Source organism: Spermophilus citellus (genome assembly GCF_964194105.1).
Source record: "Spermophilus citellus genome assembly, chromosome: X".
In the NCBI taxonomy this organism is placed as follows: domain Eukaryota; kingdom Metazoa; phylum Chordata; class Mammalia; order Rodentia; family Sciuridae; genus Spermophilus; species Spermophilus citellus.
In genome coordinates this window covers 84,205,753-84,219,516 of record NC_138190.1, presented here as the reverse complement: position 1 = coordinate 84,219,516, position 13,764 = coordinate 84,205,753, and the positions used below count along the sequence as shown (strand labels likewise).

Genomic DNA, 13,764 nt, shown 5'->3' with positions numbered 1-13,764 from the left:
TAATGAGCCCTATAAAGTACATTTATAACTTGTGGCACTGCAAGGAGATGGATTCTAATTTTCATCCTTTTATCTAGACACATTGAAAGAAGGTCAATGGAGGGTTCTATATGATTCATTGTCCCAACACATATCAGATGACAGAGACCTGATAATGTCCATGCATAAGTGTTTTCCTTATTTGGAAACAGCACTTGAAAGAAATCTTTCTATGATCATCCTTTGAAGTAAAGTGGAAACAGATATTAAAAGAAGCTCTATCCCCCCTTTTTTTCTGTTTTAAAACATTATCAAACACATGAGCAGATAGCTATTCTTGAACAAAAGAGAAAGCAATACTTAACAGAAAAATAAAAAGCCTTCAGTGGCTTGTACAGATGGTGAATAATATAACAAGATATTTAATCAACTTTTCTTTCCTTTTTTTCTTAGAACTGTTAAGGGGGGAAAAAGGCCCATTTTCTAAACAAAGAAAAAACTTCCTAACACATGGAAAGCTTACAATTACATGCTAATACTTTTTATAACTTGTTTTCTAATTGTAATTAAGTATTTAAGTTGTATTCCATGTTCATTTTATAGATTAAAAGATGTCAAAATAGCAACAAGAATACATATTCTGTAATTGTCAGTTTTGTATTAGAAAATATAGAATTGTAGAAAATTTTGTAATATTCACAAGGTTTTATATTCAAACCCAGTAGCTGATTATTTTCATTTTCTTAATATGCTATGCTTATCTTCTTTATAGATGTAAAGCAATTATAGATCAGTTTGGTCAGAGAATAATCTCTAAGCATTTCCTTGTGGAGGACAGTTACTTTTCTGAGAACACATGCTCACGTGTGCAATACAGGTAAGGTGCCCCTCTACCCACAAGACAAGGGAAGGTGAAACTTAATGCTCTCTGATTGTATTGACACTTCTCTAGGATTCTTCCCTTCAAGTAACATGTAAAGTATAGCAAAGTTAAGTTATATTCAGTATCTTACCTTTCTTCTCATATAGAGTCTTTTTTGAGGGATCTTAGCCTAATTTCAACTCTTTGTTTCAGCTGGGGTTTGTCTGTAGGTCATATACTCTTGTTTCATGAGCCAAGAAAAGATTAAAGCAGAACTTGACTTGGTTTGGGGAGGCAACACTTTTATCCTGACTTGAATCTTTGAAACAAACCTTCTGGTGGTTATATAACTATAAATGTTACTTTTTCATGAAATCTGAATCATTGCTTTACTCTTTTGTGTATTACAGGCAGATCTCCAGGGCAGTTCTGATTACAGACAGATCTGTACTAAAATCAGATTCAGATCAACAGGTAAATTCAGTTCTAGAAAAATAAAATTCAGTTCTAAAAATAAAAGTTGTGTATGTTAAGATGGAAAACATACTGTTTTGATATACATGGTGAATTTTTGCTGTAGTCAAGCTAATGAACATGTATCTCTTCACAGTTTCCTTTTTTTTGTAGTGAGAACACTTAAGATCTACTCTTAGCAAATTTTATGTATACAGTGTAGTAGTATTAACTGTAGCCTCCATCCTGTGCATTAGATCTCTCAAACTTCTTCCTGCTTGATAGAAAGTCTTCTCTCCTTCAACCAATTCTCCCATTTTGTTCACCCCCAACCTTTAGCACCTACCATTCTACTCGGGCTTTTATGAATTTGACTTTTTTACATTGCACATATGAGATGATAAAGCATCTGTGCCTGGTTTATTTAACTTATCTTAATGTTCTGAAGATTCATCCATGTTGTAGTATACGATAGGATTTCCTTTTTTAAGAGAGAATAATATTCATATATCCCACATACATGTATATGAGATATGAATATTATATACGTAATATCTATACTTACACATACTCTATTTATTCATTGACATGCATGTATATGGAATATTGAATATTATATGAGTATTGTGTGTGTATATATATATATATATATATATATATATATATAATCTCATACACACACTGTATTTTATTTATTCATTGATATATACTTAGGTTGTTTCCATATATTGGCTGCAAGGAATAATGCTGGAATGAACATGGGAGTGCAGATATCTCCTTAAGATGCTGATTTCATTTCTTTACATATATACCCGGAAGCAGAATTGCTGGTTCATACAATAGTTCTGTTCTATAATTTTTTGCAGAACCTCTACACTGTTGTCCATAATGGCTATATTAATTTACATTTCGACTAATAGTGTAAAAGCATTCCCTCACCAACACTTGATTATCTCTTGTCTCTTCCACATAACCTTTCTAACAAATTTGAGGTATTATCTCACAGTCTAGTACTTTTTATAGCATTGTTAACTAAATCTACATGAAAGTATGTACAAATTAATATTGGTAAAAGTATATCAACCCATATGTACTAATATTTTAATACATTTTAAAAATAGATAAAGGAAATTATATAATAGCCTTGATATCTTAATTTATTCTATTGGAATAAATAATTGCATCTGTATAACAGAGATATTCTGGGAAAATTCAACATGTTTTTCATTTTTACAACTTTCTGTGAAATTGAAAATATATTGTTAACAGAAAAAAAAAGAAAATCATTGGAGAATACATTTAAAAACCTTAGAGAAAAAAATCTTATGGTAGACAACCCAATGGTAATAATGGAAAGCCCATCATTAGGCCTCATATGATTTAATTTCAGCATGCAGTCTCATTTATGATATTTCCTTACCTCCATTGTTCATTTCAGTACCTTTTTACTTTTCCTTATCCTTGACTCTGTAGAAATGTCTCTCTGCCTATCATTTTTTGTCACTCTGCCTACTTAAATTCAAGGGGTATATTCCCTTTTTCTTCTAACCATATTTTACAATGACATAAAATCAGTTTACTCTGTAGGTGTGACTCTCAGATATAATGCTACTGCTAAAAATAGCCTCCTAAAATTCCTTAAGTTAGAAGGTTCCTATTATATAAAACAGTATTTGAGTGGAGAAGTTAATTAATGGTCCCAATTGTTATTGCTAATAAAATGAACATTATATGAACAAACATCAAGTATATCTGTTATACATATAAGCATAAATACTACTTTTATTTAATTATTCAGCAAACAACAAGTGCCTTTTACCTGTCAGCCAGTGTGCTGGGTTCTGAGGAGATAGTGGTCACCTGATAGCATCTCTCCCCTCAAATAGCATACAGTTTGGCGGATACAGATACAGACAAGTAAGTAGCAAGTACAGTTTGGTGTGACAAGTGTGAGCAAGAGTATATATAAAGAATGGTATCAGTAGCTATTAAATCACTTATCACAGTGGCCTTTCACTGCTGGTTGGCTTGACTGTATCTCCCATTAAGCAATGAGACATCAAACACTGTGGAATAACTAAATGATTATGACTAAAAACATGACCATAATTGGAAAAATGTCTTAAGGACCCCACCAAGATGTAATAACGACTTTTGGTTCCTGTAATTATCATATTTTTTCTGAGATACAATCAATAACCTTACCTGAACTCTGAGAACTTAACTCTCTCAAATGTCATACAGATTATAAAAGCCATTTAAAGAGAACTCCTTCAACCTTCTAATATCACTTCCAGAAAATTTATGTTGACTCCAGTCTGTTCTTTCTATCATGGATAGTAGCAAAGAGAGTGAAGAGGAACATAGATATATCTTGAGCTCCAAAATGTACATCAAGTAACATGGTTATGATTATTGAAATAATTTATAGATTTAGAATTTGTTGTAGTTGTTTTCTCAGTGGGTTATCAATATGACATTCCTAGTTATACCATGAGCATAAAACTTATAGGGAAAAGTACAAATGGGGCTTTCCCCTTTGGTAAGCATTTCCTACATGGGAGGATATAATTTCCTGAGACTAAGGATTAACATTGAAATTTCAGCTTTACAAAGAAACAGTGATCCAATAGTCATTTGGAATCTTTTAAATATAAATCTATATAACATATCCCTAGTGCCTAGGCAGCATACTGTATATCAGAAACCAATTCTTAATAATAATTTCATGTTTTACTTCTAATTCTGAATTTCTGGTTTTATTAATGAAGTCCTATAATTAAAGTGAAACCATTCATTTTGAAGCATTTCTTATAAATTTACTTTCCATATTTCATTGTCCTTGGAATTGGTAATATATTTAATTCTTAATGCTCTGTAACTCCTATTTGAAGCCATTATGAGTAATCAAAAGTCAATTGACATGGTCTGATTTCAAACAACAAAGTGCATATATTTCAAAAGTAAAAGTTACAATTGCATCCTTGAAAATAGTAGTTGATAAATTTAATAAATATTAAACACTTGAACAATTATTAAATTATATGAACACAACATGATAAAGTACAAATAATGCAGAAATTAAATATCAAGACAAATAATACATGTTTCAAATTCTGTTTTAAAATTAAATCCTATAAGCAATTTTTAAAAAATATCAAGGGATATTTAGAAGTTTTGAAGTTAGCACTCTAATGATAGAAGAATACAAATGAGATCTAAGAGCTGTGTCTGATATTTTGTTTCTGCTTTTTAGATTTCCATTTTAATAGTACCAGCAGAGGAGCCAGGAAGTTTTTCTGTTCGAGTCATTGAGTTATGTTCTTCAACGATGACATGCATGAAAGGCACCTGTAAGCATATTAGTTGGGTTATTTGTGTTTTTTGTTTGCTCAAGGAGTAAGGGAGGGGGGCACTGTTGCAGTTGCCAGATTGTATTTCTGGAGATTTTTTTCCCTTTATTATTCATAGTATTTATGCATATAATGTAAAGTCATTCAGTAACTCATTTCATACCTTACCCTTGCCTGAAAACATTTGTATGGCTAAATCTTCACAGCCATAATTATCTAGTTCTCCCATGAAGTGGTTTCTGTGACTTTCCCATTCTTTCTATAATTTTTCTTTCTAGGCTGCTTGGTTTCTTCTTTACTTCCTGCTTTAGCTGTTCAGGCTTCTGTAACAAAGTACCCTACATAGGATAATTTATAAGCAACAAAAATTTTATTTTTCACAGTTCTGGAGACTGGGAAGTTTAAGATCTTGGTGCCAGCAACAGTGTGTTTGGTAAGGGCCTGTTTCTCATAGATGGCACCTTCTTTGTGTCCTCAAATGTTAGAAGGGGCCAATAGGATCCTTTGAATGCCTTTTAAGAAGTTAATTAATTTGTCAAATTTATTTTAAATGATACATAAAAACAAATATTTTATATACCCATGAAATATACACTGTGTGATGTTTAAGTCAAGTTAATATCTACTTCATGAAACACCATTTCTTTGTGGTGAAAACTTTCAAAATAATTTCTTCTAGGATTTTAAAACGTATAATACAGTATTGTTATCTGTCATCCTACTGTGTATTTGCACACAAGAGTTCTTGCTTCTAATTATAACATGGTAGTCATTAATCAACCTTTCTCTAGGCCTTCCTCCCTGCTATTCTTCCAGTATATAGTAACCACCATTCTATTCTCAACTTCTATGAGATCAACTTTTTTAGAGTTGATCATCTCACTCATCTACATGAGATGATATAGTATATGACTTTCTGTGCATGGCTTATTTCACTTAACATAGTGATCTCTGGTTCTTTCTATGTTGTTACAGATAGCAGGATTTCATTCTTGAGGGAGAGAGAATTTATTTATTTATTTATTTTAGTTCTCGGCGGACACAACATCCTTGTTGGTATGTGGTGCTGAGGATCGAACCCGGGCCGCACGCATGCCAGGCGAGCGCGCTACCGCTTGAGCCACATCCCCAGCCCAGATTTCCTTCTTTTTATGGCTGAAAATTATTCCAGTGTATAATTTAACCGCTTTTTTTTTAATCTATTTGTCAATTGATGTACACTTAGGTTGTTTCCATTTCTTAGCTATTGTGAATAGTGCTGCAATCAATATGGGAGTGCCAGCATCGTTTCACCTAATTTCATTTCCTTTGGATATGTACCTAATAGTGAGATTGCTGGATCGTATGGCAATTTTCTTTATAATTTTTTTCAGTAATCTTCATACTGTTTTTCACAGTGGTTGTACTAATTGACCTTTGCACCAACAGTTTCTAAGAGTTACCCATTCTCTACATTATTGCCAGTGTTTCCTAGGGTTTTTTTTTTAATTCTTCTTCCATAATAGTCATTTTGAGTGGAGTGAGTTGATATCTCATTGTGTTTTGACTGGCATTTCCATTATGGCTAGTGGTTTTCTTTCATGTACTTGTTATCCCTTTGTATTCTCTTGAAAAAATTTTATTCAGGTTATTTGCCCATTATTTAATCTGTGTTTTTTGTTTGTTTTGAAATTGAAATTTTGGAATTCTTGACATATTCTGGATCTCAACCCCTTGTTAGAAGTATAATTTGCAAAGATTTTTCTCATTTTCTCCAGATTGTGTCTTCATTTTGTTGATTGTTTCTTTTGCTGTGTAAAACGTTTTAGTTTGGCATAATCTCATTTGTCTCATTTTATTTTTGTTGCCTGTGCATTTGTGTCTTATCCAAAAAATCATGGTGAATTCCAGTGTTTGGAAGTGTATCTCATATGTTTTATTCCAGTAATAATGTAGTTTTGGGTATTTACATTAAAATTTTTAATCCATTTTGAGTTGTTGGCTACATATCGGCTATTGACATGTAGCATCACTATTGATTTTTACATGTTTTACTACTAAGAGTTTCAGTTACATTCCTCTAGATTTTTTTTTTTGTACTTCAGATTGAACTTGAGGGTGTTTAACTACACATCCCTAGCCCTGCACTCCACTTTTTGTTATTTTTTTATTTTGAGACAGGGTCTCCTAAATTGCTTAGGCTGGCCTTGATTTTGTGGTCTTCCTGTCTCAGCCTCCCAAGCTCTTGGGATTACAAGCATGTGCCACTGTAACTCCCTGTTCTGCATCTTTATGTTCAATTTTCCCAGCACCAGTTATTGAAAAGACTGCCTTCTCCATTGTGTTCTTAGCACTGTTGTCTAAAATCAGTTGACCATAGATATTTCAGTTTATTTCTGGGATATTTATTATGTTCCATTAGTCTATGTGCTTGTTTTTATGCCAGTACCACACTGTGTTGACTACAACTTTGTAGTCTCTCTTGAAGTCAGGTAAGATAAAATTGTGCTCCTGATTTGTTTGTTTTTTGGCTCAAGATGGCTTTGTCTATTTGGGATTTTTCATTGTTCCATATTAATTTTTAGGTCTTGGGGCTGGGGTTTGGCTCAGTGGTAGAGTGCTTATGTTGCATGTGTGAGGCACTGGGTTTGATTCTCAGCACCACAAATAAATAAATGAAATAAAGGTCTATTGACAACTAAATAATATTTTAAATTTTTTTTTATGTCTTTGAAGAATGGCATTGGTAATTCGATAGAGACTGCCTTGAATCTGTAGATTGTTTTGTGTAGTATGGGCATTTTAACAATATTCTTTCTTTCATCAGGGTTTTATAATTTTTATTATACAGATATTTCAACTCTTTGTTAAATTCATCCCTAGATATTTTATTCTTTATAGCTGTTGCAAATTTCATTGCTTTTTTGATTTCTGTGCCAGATAATCGGCTATAGACATGTAGCATCACTACTGATTTTTACATGTTGATTTTGTATTCTGCAACTCTGATGAATTTAGTTATTACTTATAATAATTTGTTGATGGAGTTTGGGGGGGATACACACACACACACACACACACACACACACATGTATGATTGTGTCATCTGTAAAAAGTGATAATTCAATGACTTCTTTTCTAATTCGGGTATCTATCTTTTACTTCTTTCTCTGCCTGATTTCTCTGGCTAGACCTTCCAGAAATGTGTTGGAGGAAAGTAGCAAAAGTTTATATCCTTGACTTGTTTCATATCTTAGGGAGGAAGCTTTCAGCTTTTCCCCTTTTAATATAATGACATCCATTGGCTTGGTACGAATATCCTTTGTTATGTTGAGGTGTGTTCCTTTTATACTTCATTCATGCTGTGTATTTATCAGGAAGGGATGTTAAAATTTATCAGATGTCTTTTATACATTTATTGAGGTGGGTTTTGCCCTTCATTGTTAATGTGTATGTAAAACATCTTTGTGTCCCTGGAATCAATCCCACTTGATCATGGTGTATGATAATCATTTTAATGTACTACTGGATTCAGTTTGCTAGAATTTTTCTTCTATGTTCATCAAACATATTGGCCTGCAGTTTTCTTTCTTTTTTTTTTTTGTCGACCTTAGCTGGTTTTGTTATCATGGTAATGCTGCCCTAAATTAATGCATTTGGAAGAATGCCTTCATGGGCAAAAATTTTTAACTAATTTAGTATCATGAGGGATTAATATGTTTGCTTTTATATATGTGTGTAAACATGTGTGTGTGTGTGTGTGTGTGCATGCGCATGCACACACAAATATGTGCTTTTACTGGACATCATTTTATAGGAAATGAATTCCAAAGAGATTATACCAGAGTAATAGTAGCAGTAGTCATATCCAAATAGTTGCAAGCAACCAAATTGTAGGTTTTTCTTTTTGTTTCCCTTGATTTTCTGATTTCTCTACAATAAGAATTTTCCACACCTTATTTAACTGGAGCATTATAATTGCACATAATATGGGGTTTGATGTTACGTATTGGTTCATGCACAAAATAAAACAATATAATTTGACCAATATCCTTCCCTATGACTTTCCTGCTTCTTTCCATCTTCCCACCACTTGGTTCCTTTCCTCTATTCTCTTCATCTCCCTTTGCTTTTCATGTGATCACCCCTACCTTTATTTTCCTTTTTCCTCTCTAGTTTCCACATATAAGAGAAAATATATGACCCTTGACCTTAACATAACGGTCTCAAGTTCCATCCATTTTCCTGCAAAAACATAATTTTGTTTTTCTTTATGGCTGAATAAAACTCGTATAATAGAAATTTGAAACAGACATTTATGCTAGGAGTATAAGGAATCATCAGCAACATTTGTCATTGTGTGATCAAAATTTGATGTACCCTAAATTCCTTAGTATTTTCATGTTGATTATGTATGATGGAATCCACCATTTTGTTTGCTTATTTCCTGGCTGCTACAATATATAAGTATCTCAAGTGGTCATTAAATTTAAACATCTTCTGTTTTTTCTTCATTTCTATTAAATTTTCCTACCTTATTAAATATTCCTAAAATTTAAAAAACTTTTAACATTAGTCAGCCCTTCCTTGACCCCTTACTCATTTGTCACTCGTATTCTGTTCCTGCTTAATTTATTTACTTATGTGTATCTATATATTCTCCCATCCCCAAACATTTTCTTCCAGTCAGTGAAATTAGAAAATATTTAGAAAAATCTTGCTACTGGTTGAGAAGGACAAAACATACCTCTTGTATTCTAAAGTCATATGGAGCATGAAGTGATACTGTTACCTTCACATTTTCTAGGCATTATTATAATATTTTATTTTATTTTATTTATATATATCATTCAGTTTTTATTCATCTTACAGAAAAAATTGCTCCAATTTATGAAAACTTCTACCATTTGACCTTTTCTGGGTCTTTTTTCCTCTTTAAATACAATGCTCTGCCTTTGCACAAATGACAATGCAGTTCAGGTGTGACACTAAGGTTTCTGCATAACCTTTATGCTATTTCTAAACGCCAGGGTATTGTTTCAAAGCATGAGTTAATATTATAATATTTTAAACATCTCTTGGAAATTGTTTAATTTTCAATATGGTCTCTAATTTTACATTTATGTAGTTATCGTAGTGGCTTTTTAATGTGAGTTATATTTATTCATGGAATCAGTATAAAGAGATCAAAGAACTTCCATAATAATTAAATTCTTCAGAGTACAATTTGTGGCAAGAAATGGTGGAAGAATATCTCTGCCCTATCCAAATATAGGAGATCACCAGTTTGAAATGCATTCCTTGGCTGCATCTGTTAAAGTAATTTGTGATGAGAAAAAAAAGTCATTCATCTGGGTAACTACTATATAGTTCATCTTTAGGCCTGCTACAAATAAAACTGAACCAGAGAGATAGCAAGATTCTTTACTGAAGGTCATAGGGTGATATGTATCATTGAAATATTATGTAATAATAGCTATTATATAGAATTTTCTGGTGGCCATTCATTATTTTATATTGTTCTTAATTCTATGAAATAGGTATTATTAGTTCCATATTACAGATTATCAAGCTAAAGCTTAGAGAGTTTAATTAGATTGTCTAAGTTCACGCACCTTAGTAAGTGGTTATCTGAGATTCAAATAATCACTTGATTCAGGGCCCACACATATCACCACTATGGTGGTGCTGAAATTTTTAAAAATAATGATATTCCCCACCTTTAAATTTTCTTTTTTCTTTTTCTTTCTTTTTTTTTTTTTAGTTATAAATCATAAACTTTGTGGAACTGGGGTTGTGGCTCAGCTGTAGAGCACTTACCTCGCATGGGCGAGACCTGAATTCTATCCTCAGCACCACATAAAAATAAATAAGTGAAATAAAGGTATTGTGTCCAACTACAACTAAAAAATAAATATTTAAGAAAAAGTCATAAACTTTGTGCCAACCCTAGAATTATAGGATTCTTTTTGTCTAACGATAAAGAAAATATTCTAACATTCTGTGATGATAGTCATGCAGTAAACATTTTTTGAGCTCCCACTAAATGTTGTGCCAGTGGTTATAAATGAATTAGGACTATTGCAAAAATTCAGTGTTTATAAAGCAATTTACAATGTGTGGCAAAGAGTAAGGATATAATAAATGACTGCTTCTGTTTATAACATGAAGGATAATATGAATGCATTACTAATATACTGGATTACAGATATTACTTATAGCAAAATATTATTCATTTTAATATTAACATGCTTTCCCTTGTCTTTGGGCCTTTGCACATAGTGTTCCTTTACCTAAGTGTGACCTTGCAAACCAGTTAAATTATTTATCTTTTCAGATCCTGATTCAAATATTACCACCTTTCCAAGCATTCCCTGACTCATTCATGTAGTTAGATTCTTGTTCCTTTTTCAAATGGAACCCTGCCTGTACTTTCTTCTAGGTTAACATTTATTCCATCTTAATAATAATGATATGTATCAAGCATGAAGTACTTACACTGTGCATGCACATGGTCAATTCAATTTATTCTTCACAGGTATGAGATAGGCCCATTTTCTTTTCTATTATTCAAATTAGGAAACTGAGGCACAGAGAAGGTAAATAATTTCTCCAATGGATGAGAGAAGCAGAATTTGAATGCAGGCAGTCAGGTTCTAAAGCCCACACTTTTTGCTACTCTACTGCTTCTCAGAGCAATCACAGCATCATTATCTTTGCATTTCTAGTCCAGAAATTAGTTTTTGGAACATGGCTTATAATTTCTATTCCTAGAACAAGTACTTTTTGCTTAGCACCATTGAATAAAAGAAAACAAACCACATGCAAAGTCTTGATTCAAATATTAAAGATCCTGATTCAAATATTACCACTGCTGCTTTTTTGTTTGTTTGTTTGTTCATGAGGATGAAGTTTTACTTTTTTTTTTAATTTTGTGGTTGTAGATGGACAGAATGCCTTTATTTTATTTTTTAATGTGGTGCTAAGGATCAAACCCAGTGCCTCACACGTGCAAGGCAAGCTCTCTGCCACTGACCTATAGCCCTAGCACTACTTAATGTTTTTTTTTTGTTTGTTTGTTTGGTTTTTTTTTTGAACCGGGGATTGAACTTAGGGGCACTCGACCACTGAGCTACATCCCCAGCCCTATTTTGTATTTTATTTAGAGACAGGATCTCACTGAGTTACTTAGAGCCTTGCTCTTGCTGAGACTGGTTTTGAACCCTCAATCCTCCTGCCTCAGCCTCCTGAGCCACTAGGATTGCAGTAGTGCACCACTGTGCTCAGCTATGCTTATTTTTAATTGGCAAATAATAGTTTTATTTACAGGATATAGTGATATTTTCACTTATGTTTACTCAAAAATGTTACAAGAGTAGATTTCAAAAGTTTTACCAAAGAAACAGTGATAAGTGTCTGTGGATTTGTTAATTAGCTTGATTTAATCATTTCCACTATAAACTTACATCTTGTTTTTAAAGTGACATTTTCTAACTTTAGTGATAGAGACTAAAGTTTCTGGGAAACCTATCCACTAACAAATGCAAAACAAAGAAATTTAAAACACACTATATGTCATGAAATTGAAAAGATAATTTTTTAAAATCCATATACCGAATTTTGTGGGAATCAATTTCTAGCTTGATTTTATAGTAAATTAAATGAGACTACAGGGTGCTGGGGCTGTATAGCTCAGTGGCAGAGCACTTGTCTAGCATATGTGAGATACTGGGTTTGATCCTTAGCATTGTAAATAAATAAGTAAACTATGAGACTATGGCTCTTCTAGATAGAATATTGGCAAAAGAGTCTACAAAATTGCCTCATTTAGTATTTAACTTTTGAAAAGTTTTTCATTTATTGTGTCTTGATTTCTTTATTAGAAATTATTAATTCGTCATTAGAAATTATTCAAAATTGTTTTGAAAGATCCCATAATAACTGAAAACCCCCAGTGGTCCATATTTTGCATGTGTGGAGAAAGCCACCAGTCTTGCATACATGTTTGGTAATGTATGACAGTATTGTAAGCAAAATAGCCAAGATACTTTTTTCCTAAAGCTCTCTTCAGCTACAACTTTCTCACTGCCTCTTCTATGATTAAATTGTTTATGTGATTTTTACTGTAGCTTAACCAATATATTAATACACAACCAGAGTATAGACAAATAGACTGGCTTTGTTTTTTTTTTTTTTTCTTTTTTCGTATATTTTCTTAATCTCACTGAGCTTATACCAAGAAGATTGACTGAAGGAGATAAATTTGAATTTATTAGTTATATTTTCCTTGTTCCAGAGAAAAGAGAAGTTCATGATCATTTTTAAATCTTTTATACATTCATTCTATAATAATGTGTTATTTTAAACTAGTTAGTAGTTATTATTATAAGAGTGTTTGATGTGATATATAGCAAGATTTAAGAAAGATACTGAGATAGAAACTGACATTTTTATCATTCATTTGCTTTTATTACTTAATTAATGTTTGGCTTGTTTTCATTCTCCTTTTCTTATTCTCTGGGCCTGTTCACAGACATTCAGAAGCAATTTGTAACTTGGACATCAAAGGTCTTTAATGGTTTATTTTCCTGCACATGCCCTAATTGAGCATCATTGATGTCACAACTAGTTGCAAGTTGTTCTATTCTTGATCTGTCTTTTAAAACAAAACCAGGCTGATAATATCACAGAAGGCTTTAAACTATCCTTTACCTTTCTCTTGATTTTTTTTTTTTTGTTTTGAGTCAGAAATAAGAAAAAGAAGTGAGTATACCTACTATGTGATTATTTTATATATCTAAACCTTTTCCTAGATCATTTATTTTCCTCTTTTGAAACTTCCTGATTATAGACAAATTAGTTACTTTAGAACGTTATATTCTTTTTTCATAATACATGTAAATTACTTTTAGGAGTTTTGTCTTTTCTCCCAAGCCTTTATGAATAAAGCACATTCTGAACTTAATAGAGCATGTTTTAAAATCTACATAATTGTTACTTTACAGTAATTTAGAAACACATTTTCATTACCTTCAAGATCACCAAAAGTTGAAAATTCTGAATATGAATATTTGTGGCATAAGATCCCACCTTTTGGATCCCACCTTATGAATTTCTCATATTTATATTAATTATGAT

General features: G+C 32.2%; 1 protein-coding gene across 4 annotated transcripts in view; it reads left to right on the top strand.

The window, feature by feature from the left end:
- Positions 1-13,764, top strand: part of CHM (CHM Rab escort protein) — a 167,604-nt gene that overhangs the window by 126,723 nt on the left and 27,117 nt on the right. For 3 of the 4 annotated variants that reach the window (XM_081276414.1, XM_081276413.1, XM_081276412.1), the window contains 3 exons: positions 752-856; positions 1,252-1,315; positions 4,551-4,647. In XM_081276414.1, coding sequence (XP_081132540.1) covers positions 752-856; positions 1,252-1,315; positions 4,551-4,647 — 266 coding nt within the window. Of the gene's footprint in view, positions 1-751; positions 857-1,251; positions 1,316-3,092; positions 3,212-4,550; positions 4,648-13,764 lie in introns of all 4 variants that reach the window. The other variant, XR_014019919.1, reaches the window with a different exon arrangement.